At 60.2% G+C, this 12,327-nt stretch overlaps 5 protein-coding genes across 6 annotated transcripts; 4 read left to right on the forward strand and 1 right to left on the reverse strand.

Moving 5' to 3' along the window:
- Positions 1-27: 27 nt before the first annotated feature.
- On the forward strand, positions 28-4,363 carry cbx8a (chromobox homolog 8a (Pc class homolog, Drosophila)). Its single transcript, XM_088436225.1, has 5 exons — positions 28-2,151; positions 2,276-2,319; positions 2,679-2,744; positions 2,821-2,887; positions 2,957-4,363. Exons 1-5 carry the CDS (start codon positions 2,083-2,085, stop codon positions 3,488-3,490), a joined length of 780 nt encoding a protein of 259 aa, XP_088292351.1. The 5' UTR covers positions 28-2,082; the 3' UTR covers positions 3,491-4,363.
- Positions 4,364-4,401: 38 nt separating this feature from the next.
- rnf151 (ring finger protein 151) lies at positions 4,402-6,183 on the forward strand. Of its 2 annotated transcripts, XM_088436230.1 has the most exons (4): positions 4,402-4,546; positions 4,634-4,776; positions 4,847-4,943; positions 5,619-6,183. In XM_088436230.1, exons 1-4 carry the CDS (start codon positions 4,544-4,546, stop codon positions 6,033-6,035), a joined length of 660 nt encoding a protein of 219 aa, XP_088292356.1. In that variant the 5' UTR covers positions 4,402-4,543; the 3' UTR covers positions 6,036-6,183. The 2 variants fall into 2 exon arrangements, with proteins under 2 accessions (XP_088292356.1, XP_088292355.1); XM_088436229.1 differs by having other exon boundaries at positions 4,454-4,776.
- A 350-nt stretch (positions 6,184-6,533) lies between these two features.
- On the forward strand, positions 6,534-8,744 carry rps2 (ribosomal protein S2). Its single transcript, XM_088436224.1, has 7 exons — positions 6,534-6,583; positions 6,836-6,973; positions 7,061-7,150; positions 7,619-7,726; positions 7,797-8,130; positions 8,444-8,535; positions 8,615-8,744. The coding sequence occupies exons 2-7, from the start codon at positions 6,839-6,841 to the stop codon at positions 8,693-8,695; spliced, it is 840 nt and encodes a 279-aa protein (XP_088292350.1). The 5' UTR covers positions 6,534-6,583; positions 6,836-6,838; the 3' UTR covers positions 8,696-8,744.
- A 255-nt stretch (positions 8,745-8,999) lies between these two features.
- ndufb10 (NADH:ubiquinone oxidoreductase subunit B10) lies at positions 9,000-10,283 on the reverse strand. Its single transcript, XM_088436235.1, has 4 exons — positions 10,062-10,283; positions 9,554-9,692; positions 9,340-9,479; positions 9,000-9,258 (listed from the first exon to the last, which is right to left on the reverse strand). The coding sequence occupies exons 1-4, from the start codon at positions 10,207-10,209 to the stop codon at positions 9,161-9,163; spliced, it is 525 nt and encodes a 174-aa protein (XP_088292361.1). The 5' UTR covers positions 10,210-10,283; the 3' UTR covers positions 9,000-9,160.
- A 420-nt stretch (positions 10,284-10,703) lies between these two features.
- On the forward strand, positions 10,704-12,102 carry msrb1a (methionine sulfoxide reductase B1a). Its single transcript, XM_088436236.1, has 4 exons — positions 10,704-10,850; positions 11,322-11,464; positions 11,556-11,670; positions 11,760-12,102. Exons 1-4 carry the CDS (start codon positions 10,796-10,798, stop codon positions 11,777-11,779), a joined length of 333 nt encoding a protein of 110 aa, XP_088292362.1. The 5' UTR covers positions 10,704-10,795; the 3' UTR covers positions 11,780-12,102.
- Positions 12,103-12,327: the final 225 nt, after the last annotated feature.

Genomic DNA, 12,327 nt, shown 5'->3' on the forward strand with positions numbered 1-12,327 from the left:
CGCCGACGAGCCGCTTCGCCGACGCCGCTTCGCCGACGCCGCTTCGCCGACGCCGCTTCGCCGACGCCGCTTCGCCGACGCCGCTTCGCCGACGCCGCTTCGGCCGCAGAGGTGGCGCCATCCGCTCGTGTCCGCGCGTCGAATGCCAACGCGGGAGAAGAGAGCTACGAGCGCTCGCCGCCATATTTCTTGAATTTGTCTGGAAGAGGCCGCCCTTAGCAAAGCCGCTCGGCACGCTTCGGAAATAACGAAGGCGACGTTCCGTTATTTTCGAGCCCTCGTCAAAAGTAAGGCGTCGGACGCCCTTGCGTGGCGGATAGGAAGGGAGCTGTAAAAAAATCAAATGGCGGGAGGCCGGGCTGGATGCCGCTCGCCGGAGCCACTTTGAATCTGGCTTCAAAGCTCGGTAAGCGTCGGAAAGGCTCGTCCGCGCGTCCTTCTCCATCTTTGCCATCCAGATTCCCGGGAGATCAAAAGTAGCAAAGGGCTCGTTCGTCGCCGGCAAGCCAAATCGCCGCGGGGGGGCCTCGGAGGGAGCCGCCGACGGGTCGGCGTTTGGCGAGCGTCGGCTCATCGGCCGAGGGCGCGGCGCCGAGGGCCCGCCCCTCGCCGAAGAGAAGTCGCTCCGTTTCGACGACGTCGCGCAAACGATGTCGCTGACGGATTTTTGGCGGCCCGCGTGCCAGGGTCCGATCGGGATTCCGTGGTCGCCGCCGGCCGGGTCGCGGCTCCGGTGCGGAAAGGCGCCCCGCGTAGGAAAAACGGCGGTTCGGAGGCGGACGCAAGCAGGAGGGGTAACGTCTCCGACCCCGGCCGCCGTTGAGGACGAGGCGCGCTTTCTTTCCCGATCCCGAGCGCCGAGGCGCCGTCGCGCTCGCTCCCTTCCCTCCGAGTGGTTGGGAATAGTTTTGCGGCCGAGGCCGCGTGACGTTGGGCAACGGCCTTCTTTGTCATCTGCGTGAAATGTCGAGGAGGCCGCACACTAGAAACCGACAAAGGTGGGCTGGCGAGCCGCAAATATAAAACAAAAAAGGGGGCGGGGCGGGGCGAGATCCCTATCCCTTGCTCGCGTTCCTCGCGTGCGCGTGTACTCGCCGCCAAACGCGAAGACGCGGCGTGCGCGCGAGCGCCAAACTTCGCAGCGCCGCTCCTGTCAACCCGCGTCACGTGTGAATGCGGCAAAGGCGAGCGAGCGCTTCCTTGCAGGAATTTTCCGAGCTCACTTGAAGCACGCGCGAAAAATCCCAAATCAACGCAAATACGGGGGAGGGCGTCCGTTACCTTTGAATTCACAATTAACAAATGAAGCCTCTGACGCTGGACGGGCGAAAAATGACGCGGCCTTATTTTTTTTCATTTGCCGCGCATGCGATCGGCAGCAGAGCAAGTCATCGAGGGAAAAATTGATTTCGTGTCCAACATTTCAACACAATTAAGGGCCGCTGCCTCTTCTATTTCTGTGTTTGACTTCCAATCTGTTCTCTCGAGTACGGATGCCAAATGTCCTCGTAGCATTTAGTCGTCACAATATAATGTTTCAACCCGAACGCGATGACAAAGAAATGAACAATTAATAACTCTTCGTGTTGTCTTCGTATAAACACTGAATGAAAGCGTCGAAGTAAAAACGAAAACAAAAAAGGCGTTCCGATTCGAAAACGTTTGTTTGAAAATACGATGAGGGGCGAACCTTTTTCACGCTATTAGAAAAGCAGAGCGGAACTCCAGCCGAACGGAGACAAACGATCGGCCCATTCCCGGGTCGGGACTGGCGTGCGTGTGCGCGCGCGCGCGCGCGTTTGCGCGGGGAGGCGCATTCCAGCGGCTCGGAGCCGCGCCGACCCCGCCCCCTGTCGTCAGTAGCAACCGGCCGGCCAATCGCGCTCCGCCGAGCGAGGTGCCTGGCAACGGCGCGTGACGTCACCCTCCCCTCCCTCGTCCAGCCAGATTGCGTATTATGGGATGTGCGCTTGAAAACAGCCGGAGGAGGACTCGGAAGGAGCGAGCGCGCCTGCTAGCCGGCTAGCTGGCTAGCTAGCGAGCGAGCGAGCGAGCGAGCGAGCGAGCGAGCGCTCGGCGGCCATGGAGCTGTCCGCCGTCGGGGAGAGCGTGTTCGCCGCCGAGTCCATCATCAAGCGGCGGATCCGACGGGTGAGCCGCCCGCCGCGGCCTTTCGCTTTTCCGGTCGCGCCTGTGACGCGAGCGAGCGCGCGTTCGCGCGGCGGCGACGCGCGAAGCCGGCGAAGCCCCTCAGCCGATTGTGTGTCGTTGGCAGGGTCACTGGGAATATCTGGTCAAATGGAAAGGCTGGTCTCACAAGTGAGTACGCCGCGCCAAGTGCGTGCCGAAGGCCGCGGAAGGGGAGGGGGCAGCGACCCCGAGCGGCCGAAAGCGCAATTGCGTAAACGTCAGCCTGTGCCTGGATCGAGCGAGCGAGGCCTCCCGACGCTCATTTGTTTTCCAGCGCGAGATTTGATCGTCGCGGTTCTTCCCCTTTTCCCTTTCCGCGGCGAGCGGGAGGTGCTTGATTTCGCTTCGTTTGCCCAAATCAACCAAACGGAGCCGAAGCCGACCCTTTCGATGTGCGGGCGCGCGTTACAATCGTACTAAAATCGCGAGGCCAGGCCGTGGAGCTTGATGTTGCCCCGACCCGGCCCACCCGCCCTTCTCGCTTGCAGGTACAGCACGTGGGAGCCAGAGGAGAACATCTTGGATCGGCGCCTGCTGGCGGCCTTCGAGGAGAGGTGAGGGCCAAAGGTCGCCGGTTCCTTGAGTTCGCCCCTTTGCCCCTCCGAAACTTTTTTTTTTTTTGTCCGCAAGGGAACGCGAGAGAGAGCTTTTTGGGCCCAAAAAGCGAGGACCCAAGCCCGAGACCTTTCTCCTGAAGGTGGGTCCGTTGACCGGCGCGCGCCTCTCGCCTTTTAGCCTTCAATCCGCCCGTGTCGTCGTCCCGCAGGCCAAAGCCAAAACGTACCCGTTTCCGCGCGACCCGGGGCGGCCCATCCGGGTCTTTTATCCGGCGCCGGAGCCCGTGGCCACGCCCAGGGCCCGGGAGGGCCTGCGCGCCGTGGTGCCCACCATCTTCCCGCCGAGCGCCGTCAACCGAGGCGAGAGCGTCGCCGGCCAAGCCCTCCAACTGGAAAGGAGGCCCGGCCCGACGGGAGCGGGCCCCAGAAGGAGAGGCCGGAAGCCCAAATCGGAAAGCGCCCTCGAAATGTCCGGACGCCGCCCCGGCGACGGGGGGTTCCGGGAGGAGGCCGCCATCGCGCCCAGGTCCGCGGGCCCGGGCGGCGGGACTCCCCGCCTGCCGCTCGTCGGGCGCGGGAACGTCACCGCGGGGGGGGAGGTCGGGGCGGCCCCCGGGCCCCCGTGGAGCCCCCCTTTGGCCGACGCCGACGGGGTGACGGTCACCGACGTCACCATGAACCTGCTCACCGTCACCGTCAGGGAGAACTACACGGACCGGGGATTCTTTCGTGGGAAAAGATGAGAAGAAGAGAGCGGCTCCCGGGAAGCGGCCGCGCCTACCATCGGGTCTTCCGCTTTTGTTTTTCGCCGGATGCCGGCCGACGGCGCAAAACCACGGGCCCCAGGACCCGGAGCGAGCTGGCCGGCCGCCGCCCTTTGGTCTGTTTCTTCCGACGTACCGTCCGGCGGAGCGCCGTTTTCCCTCTCGCCCTTCGGATGTTTTTCGTTTTTTTCCCGTGGCCGGACGCTCAACGCGCTTTCTCTTCATTTGGCCTTTTGACTTTGGCGGGGAACAAAAGCGGGACGGTTGCCCGGCCCCCTTTTGCGACGGCGGTCCCGGAACCTTCCGCGCGCACCCGACTCTTGACGGGGAGGGGTCCGGGTTCTCGCCGTAGGGACGGCTCTCAACGTAGGGACGGCTCGGGACAACATTTGTTCTTCGCTCGGCACAAAAAGCCCCTCCTCCCCCGACGTCTTCCTTCCCGTCGGTTTTCGGCCTTGCTTGCCACCTTCCCGGTCCGCGCCGTCCACCGCGCAGGTGTACCTAACGTTGCGGCAACAACAGAGCTACTAACTATCAAGCTACTGACATCACGCGAATAGAAATGTATTTTTTCTTCAGAAAGCGATTTAATCAGTATTGAATGGTTGAAAAGCAAATAGTTTTATATGATTAGAGACTAACATGCTTATTTTGCACATTGAAACGTCCCGATGCGTCGTAGGCTTTTAGGCCGTCACGTCAACGCCGCAGCGAGGCACTTTTTCCCTCGACTACTAAGAGCGGCAAGTTCGGAGCAGCTGCGCGTGCGTACAGAACGTTGACTCAACTTGTTGCGCGCAGACCCGCAATATCGCTGTCGACAAACGCTTCGGAATAAAAGCGCAAAGCTTTCTCGCTGCTGTTGTTTTTACTTCCCCCTGCCCCTTTGCGCGAGCGAGCGTCGGGGGAACAAAGGCCCCCGCGAGGTGGTTGGCGCCGCGTCCGGAATGTTCGCGGCCTCCCGTTACGCGGCGAAAACAAACGGCGGGGCCTGGCCGGCCCGCTTTCGGCGTCGCGCGTCCATCGGCTCGCATGGTAGGTCGGCCCGACACGGGGCCCGCGCCTTCCCCGCCGCCGCGCTCGTCCCCCTCCCACTCGGCCGCTGCGCTCGTCTCCACGCAGACGGGCTACGACGCGGAGCGGTTCGCGGCCCCCCCGGACCGCCGGCTCATCTGCGCCATCTGCCAGGGGGTCCTGCGGCGCCCCGCGCGAACGGCCTGCCGCCACGTCTTCTGCGAGGCCTGCATTCTGCGCTGGCTCCGCAGGTAGGGTTAGGGTTAGGGCCCGAAGACGGACGCGGTCGCGCGCACGCCGAACCTTGTCCCTTCCGCTCAGGCGGGAGACTTGCCCCTGCTGCCGAACGGCCATCGGCGCCCGCGGGATCGCCGTCGCGCTCGAACTGGCCGAGGCCATAGGACGCATGGAGGTCAAGGTATGTGGAGGCCGCCCTCGGCCGTCCGATCGGAGGGAGGAGATCCGGATGGGATGGAAAATCGCTTGGCGAATCGCGCCGTTCCGACCGCTTCCGGCTTCCGGGCGATTCGCCCGTAGGAGGGAGGAGATGGAATCGTTTGGAACGCCGGCCCGTCGAACCTCGGGCAGCTGTTTACGCACGACGTTTGCGGGACCGTGTCAAATTCTTCACGCTCTCCATGCATCCTCGAGAGAAAGCGAAGAATCGGAAGGCCGCAAAGTCAAAAGCGGGCAAATTCGTCGATGAGAGGCTATCGTCGTTAGCGGCTTTTTAGCTTTGCGTGCACTGACATGCGTGCGTGTATCTGATCAATATTGAGATGAAGGAACGCTGTACTCGGACACGTTCTGTGTTACGACGCCTACGATTACGGTACGGCCTTAGCAGAAGCCCCGCGAAAGCATTACAACAAGCCAAAGGAGAGGCGAAGCTCACCCGCGCTGACTTCTTTTATTCATTTAGTTTTTGGCGCGTAGACTTGTAGACCCGGCGAGTCGCCGGGCCTTCTCGCTTTGCGACTTTGTTTCGTCGCCCCCTGGCGCGGAGTGTGCAAAGTTGCAAGGCGCGTTCTTTCTCTTCTTCTCTTCTTCTCCGCTCCGCTCCGCTCTTCCTTTCTTGTGCTTTCTTGCGCAGTGCAAGAACCGGATCCGCGGCTGCCCGGCCACGTTCGCCCTGGCCGAGCAGAGGCGCCACGGGCCCGAGTGCGGCTTCCAGCTGGTCACGTGCCCGTCGCCCGGCTGCCGGGCGCAGCTCCTCCGCCGCCGCCTGCGGGCTCACGCGCGCCGCTGCGAGCACTGGCGCCGGCCGTGCCGCATGGGCTGCGGGGCGCTTCTCTCCCGGGGCGCCCGCCGCCGCCACAACTGCTACCTGCGGCTGCGGCGCCGCCTGCGGAGCCGGCTGCGCGAGACGCTCGCCGCCCTGGCTCGCGTCCGCCGCCGCGTCCTCCTCGTCTGCCGGGGCCTGCGCCCGAGCGACTCGGCGGCCGATCGCCGCTCCGGCGCCCGATCGCCGCCCCGACGTCCGACGGCCGCCCCGACGCCCCGCCCCTGATCGCGGCTCCTACGCCCCCTGTCTGCAGAGCAATTCAAAGCGAAACGAAAAGCGACGTGCTTGTGTGTGCTTGTGGACTCATGGACGAGGCCGCGCTTCGCGGTTATTTTTTGCAACTTCCCGGGAAAGAGAAAACGTTTCGTCCACCACTCGCTACAAACGAGTTGATTATCTCGAGAAATGCTACGAGTGGACCTCCCATCCCGACAAAACTAAAGCAACATGAATCGACTTTCACCATACGTTGACTATTTCCAGGGTGGTAAAGGAAAACAAATCAGACTATGAGGCTCTGAACGTTTTTTTTTCTGCACATTGGAGCTTCCTCAAATAAAAATATATTGAGCGTGAAATGGTCCACCGCTGTACCGTATAACGTCCTGTGTTTTATGGTCGAATACAACACCGGTGCCCGTGAAAGCTGTTGTAGCGACAGGATGCCGCTAGGGGGCGGTGTGCGGCGAGAGGCTTGCGGATCTCGCGATGTTTCGTCTGTATAAAAGCCAGGGGGCCATTTTGGCCGGCCTTCTTCCTGTTTCAACGATCACGTAAGTACGAGCCGTAACGCCGCGGCATCCTCCCAAATCTTGGCCATCCTTCTCGCGATCGTGTCACCGACCGCTAAGAAAGAAGCGAACAATGCGTCCTTCGGTGAACGCGATGACATTGGCGAGCGATTTAGCCACTTGCGATCGCCTTTGTGTGGTCCGCGGTCCCCCCGAACATGGCGGCCCGCGGTTGAAGGAAGCGGCCGATATGCCGTTGGAGCTCGGCCTCACGCTCGCCGTTTGTTCCCCCAGCAAATGGCGGACGACGCCGGTGGTAGGGGAGGTTTTCGCGGAGGTTTTGGTCCCGGCGGCCGCGGTCGGGGCCGCGGACGCGGCAGGGGCCGCGGACGAGGTCGCGGCGCCCGGGGAGGCAAGGCCGAGGACAAGGAGGTGAGCGCCGCCCTTTGCCCGCCCGCTTGCAAGGCGCAAAGGCCCCCCCCCCCCCCACGCGCGCGCTGACTCTTTGCCGCCTTGCAGTGGGTGCCGGTCACCAAGCTGGGCCGCCTGGTCAAGGACATGAAGATCAAGTCGCTGGAGGAGATCTACCTGTACTCTCTGCCCATCAAGGTAGGTTCTGGGTTAACGGTGTCCGACGCGCGGCCCAGAAAATCCTAAAGCGACGGCACCCAAGCCAATAGCTTCATGATGTGAGAGGAGCGGGACCGAACCCATTTGAACGGAGGCCGTTTTCATACATGTCATGCGGTCGAAGGAAAAATGTTGTTTGGATACCCGGGACCAAAGAAGTTCACCCGCTTCACCGTAATACAACCCATTTTACAACGTATTTAACGCTTTTGCCGGGAATCGGTACCAGCTCGGCACACTCGGCAAAATCTACTTGTCCATTGTGCCACGCGTATCCATGTAGTGACTCGTTTTGAGGTTATCCGATTCTCCTCACGGGCCCTCTAGAGAATAAACTTGACTTAAGTCTGACAGGTGGAAGCGGTATGCAAAATGAAGCGCTGCTCCGTTTGCCTTCAGGTAAAGTGTTGAGATTGAGTCTGACGTTTTTGTCGTCCTCTCTCCCAGGAGTCTGAAATCATCGACTTCTTTTTGGGGTCCGGCCTGAAGGACGAGGTGTTAAAGATCATGCCTGTGCAGAAGCAGACCAGGGCTGGCCAGCGCACCAGGTTCAAGGTGAATAAAGCACTTTTTTCTCTTGTCCGCCGCGGGGCGCCAGTGGTGATGCCGCGTGTCGCCCCGGCAGGCCTTCGTGGCCATCGGCGACTACAACGGCCACGTGGGCCTGGGGGTCAAGTGCTCCAAGGAGGTGGCCACGGCCATCAGAGGCGCCATCATCCTGGCCAAGCTGTCCATCGTGCCCGTCAGGAGGGGCTACTGGGGCAACAAGATCGGCAAGCCCCACACGGTGCCCTGCAAGGTGACGGGCCGCTGCGGCTCGGTGCTGGTGCGCCTCATCCCGGCGCCCCGCGGTACCGGCATCGTGTCCGCTCCCGTGCCCAAGAAGCTGCTGATGATGGCCGGCATCGACGACTGCTACACCTCCGCCCGGGGCTGCACCGCCACGCTCGGCAACTTTGGTAACTACCTTTGTGACGTTCGAACGCGCTCGCGCAGGTATGGGCGCGGACGCCGGGGAACCTTTCCCGCAACCGCGTCGTGATAGGATTGGGGATTGGCGTTGCGCCTGGGCCGGCGGCGCCGCCCACGCGAGATTTTTGTCGTAGGTCGCCACGAGCGCCGCCGGGGCGTTTCATTGACGGCGAACCGCGTCGATGCCTCGTTTCTTGGCGCGCGGATGAAGTCTCTCCCGACGTTAGCGCAGAGGCCGACGGCCCGGCGGCGCCGGCGCTCGCTCCGGGCTTTGAAACTCAACTCTTCTCCCTTCCGCAGCCAAGGCCACCTTTGATGCCATCTCAAAGACTTACAGCTATCTGACCCCGGACCTCTGGAAGGAGACCGTCTTCACCAAGTCTCCCTACCAGGTGTGCCGGATGTTCGGCTCCGCCTTCAGCGCGCCGCCTTTTCGAGCGCGAGCTAAACGGTTGTTTGTCCCGCCCCCAGGAGTTCACGGACCATCTGGCCAAGACCCACACCCGCGTGTCGGTGCAGAGGGGCCAGGCCGTCCAGGCGGCGGCCTCCTAAACTTTTGTACGCCGCGAAGCTTGAAACAATAAAAGTGGTTGGCAAAATACGGCGGCCTCGTCCCTTGTCTCTCCCCGAGATTAAGAAATGGCAAAGCGAGATCAAGTTTAAGGTTGTGGTGATGCCTCGCCTATGGCGCCCTCGGTGCATCGTGGACTTTGGGGGGGGGCTATCGCAGAGAAGCCGGATGAAGGTTCCCTGCGTGCCAGACAAAGTTAACCGAAAATGCGCGCCTCGGACGCCCAGCTCTATATTTGCTTCAATGTTAAAATGTGAAAGATTTAGACCATTTTTCATTACAAAGCAGGATTAAACATTTTATTCACTGCTTTTTACATGATTCTGACCTGCATAATCAGGTAGTCACCCTTTCCTTTGACAATTCCACAAAACACGAGTAGAAGAACACTTTGAAGAAGCGGAAGCGCCGACTGCTTTGACCACTTCGCTCCCGGCGGCTCCTTACTAGGCGGCGTGAGAGGCAGCTGCGGCGGCCGCCATCATCCTCTCCTTTTGCTTCATCAGACATTTCCTGCCGCTGGCGTACGCTCCCAGATCTCCGTCTGGGCGGGGGCGGCAAGGCCCGAGGCGCTGAGTTCTCCGCTAGCGACGGGCGCGCGTGCGAGGTCAGGCGCATAACTCACAGCGTGACTGGTAGCTCCTGGAAACCTGGTTGAACAGCTGGATCTCCTTGGCGCAGTTCTGCTCATGGCTGGGGCCTTCTCGCTGGTGGCAGGCCCTCAGGCGCTCCTGGACCACCTTGACGATCTCCTGGTCCACTTTGCTGAGGGAGGGCGAGAAGCACACGAGCTGATGAGGCTGAATTTGCAAGGGACGGATGCCGGGGGGGGCCCTCACTAGTCTCTCCTCCACTGCATCTCGGCTTCGTAGTAGCACAGGTAATCCCCTTCCTGGCACTGGGTCAGGTCGGGAACGCGCCGGAACTTCTGGTGGTAGTAGACCGACTTGTTTTTGGCCCGGATTCTGTCGACCGCCTCTGAGAACGCGAAGGCGCTTTCAGAACGAGGCGGGCGGCGATACGTACGCGTGCATTCGAGCGGTTTGACTTCGCAGGGACTCTGAGTGCGATATGAACCGTTTTTCATTAAGGACAGCGGGCGGTGCTGCATCTAGCTACTGTATAACAAACATGGCTGCCCCCTTGTATTACCATTTGATTATAGCTAGACCTACCGTTATATTTAAAACATACTGTTGCTCATTATGAAGGCATTTATTTGCAAGTTTGGACATTTATAATCGTTTCATTTACTCTTTTTATGAAAAACCGTCTAATGCTTACAGAGTCCCTTTAACGCTGCTGTTAGCTCCGCCAGCTAGCTGGCTGGCTAGCTGCTAGCTTCACCTCGAAAAGTGGTGACGGGCAGGTCCACCGAGTAATAGAAGATTTTGGACAAAATCAAGGCCGGGTTGGGCAGGGCCGTCTGCTTGTCCACGAGCGGAGTCTGCCGGGGAGGCTCCGGATAGGCGTCCTTATCAAAGTCGGACGGCATTTTAAACCCAGTCGCGTCAATCGGCGTCCGACCGACCGCTCGACCTCCACAAGCGTTTCCGCTCAAGGCTGCCGCGCATGCGCGCTAAAGCTTTGGTGACAGAGCGGAAATCGGTCAAAACGTCGCCTTAACGAAAGGTTCTTGCTTTCGCAACGCCCGTTAAAAAACAACAACAACAAAAAAAACCAGCACGCCTACAATATGCGTGTCTATTTTCGAAAATCGGCATCCTCTTTCAAACGCGAAGGTCGGAGGGAGTTGAAGGTGCTATGCGTGGAGTGGCCAAGAGATGTCAACAAAGGCCGCGGAAGAAGAAGATGAACAACAGCAACGAAAAACCAAAATGAAGCCCTAGAGACACGTTTTCCCAAACGTCTTGGGAAGGGCTTGTGTTATTCCTTCAAAGTGTTTTTTTTCTGAGTTCAATTTATCTGCCGTTCTTTCCGGCCATTTCCGGTTTTAGTTTGAATTACACTTGCGTGTAGGCGGAACAAGTTGCGGGTGCGTACACGATACTTGTTCACCCGCCCGGGCTTTCGAAACTTCTCGGCGAACTTGAGCGAAAGCAGGCGCGGGCGGGGGGAAAATGGCCTTCTGTTCCTTCTTCGGCGGGGAGGTTTATAAAGACCATTTCAAAACAGGTGCTGTTACGGCTCACGCCGCTTACCGAGCGTTCTTTGCTTTACTTTGCCGTCTCCAACTGTCCGCAGCCGGCCAGCTATTTAGCCGGCTAGCTAGCTAAGTAACTAACCAACCAACCCACACCCCTTAGGAACGCTCACGCCCTCTTCCCGTACTTGCACGATAGTAAGGCAAAAGTCGTCTTTGGTCTCGTTCAGGAATTAAAAGGGCAAGTGGAGTAACAAACATGGCGTCGCGTGAGCGACAGGTGGCTCCTGCCTGAAAACTAGCATCCCAAATACCGTCAGAGTCGTAGCCAAACTTTTCCATCCGTCGCGCGTAAGAGGTTGGCAGGAAGCCTGCCTTTGGCCGTCGGCCGGTGCCCGGGTGACTCGGGGTCCACCCTGATCCCGCGCCGACGTCCTGCTTGCTACTTGGCACGAAAGCCTCACGGCGGGCGGGTTTCCTTGAGGTCTCTTGTCATCCTGTAGGAATCTACGCTTGCGCCAAGTGCCATCACCATCTCTTCTCCAGCCGCTCCAAGTATGAGCATTCGTCTCCCTGGCCCGCCTTCGCGGAGACCATCCGCCAAGACAGCGTGGCCAAACACCTGGAGAGACCAGGTGCCTTCAAGGTACACGATTTATAAAACGTCATTCATCTCTTCCGCTCCCGGTTTGATTTCAGCGGCTCTCTCTCGTTCGGATTCTGATGTTTTCCCGCAGGTGTCGTGCGGCAAGTGCGGAAACGGCCTGGGCCACGAGTTTGTCAACGACGGGCCCGCCAGAGGCACGTCCCGCTTTTGAATATTCAGCAGCTCGCTCGAGTTCATCCCAAAAGGTACAGTACGACCCGCCAAGCTAGTCCCGGCGTTTCGGGGGATGGAAATTCCCCCAGAAGACCCATGGCGCGTTTGCTTGGCTCGACAGGCACGCTTGATGGACAGTAGAGCGAGCGCGCCGGAGGACGGGCCGCCGGCCGCGTGAACGGAGGCGCCGAGTCGGCGCGGACAGCGAATGAAGCGCTCCGGGAAAAAGCCCGAGAGGGGAGCGCCGGAGTTCTGATGGCGAGTGGCCGCGCCGGTCGGCGCGGAGGGGGCTCGGCGTTCGGCGCGCGTTCATACGAGCCGCCGGACCTCTTCTCCTTCCGGCCGTATTAGAAACGCTCCGTCTTCTCACGATACCGACGCTCGGTCTTCTCTTGCTGAGAATAAGCTTTGCGACTTACAGTAGTCGCACACTTTTACTCCTAATAAATTTCTTTTAAAAGGCATCGGAGGCCACCTCGTTTTTGGGTTTTGCGCACCGAAGCGGCCGAGCCGCCCGCCGTTGGCGTGAGCCCTCGGAGACGAAGTGTCCTTTGGACATTTGCGCCTTTTGATCAGCGGCAGCCCCGTCGGAAGCGACGTCTTTTAGTACGCTGTTCAACGCTCCGCGCTGCTCGGCGAGGAGGAAGCGCAATCCTCTCTCTAGTCGCAGCTGGCCCGTCAAGTCTCAT

The sequence above is a fragment of the Hippichthys cyanospilos genome, chromosome 16 (genome assembly GCF_059441005.1).
Source record: "Hippichthys cyanospilos isolate Australia breed blue-spotted pipefish chromosome 16, RoL_Hcya_1.0, whole genome shotgun sequence".
NCBI classification, from domain to species: Eukaryota; Metazoa; Chordata; class Actinopteri; order Syngnathiformes; family Syngnathidae; genus Hippichthys; species Hippichthys cyanospilos.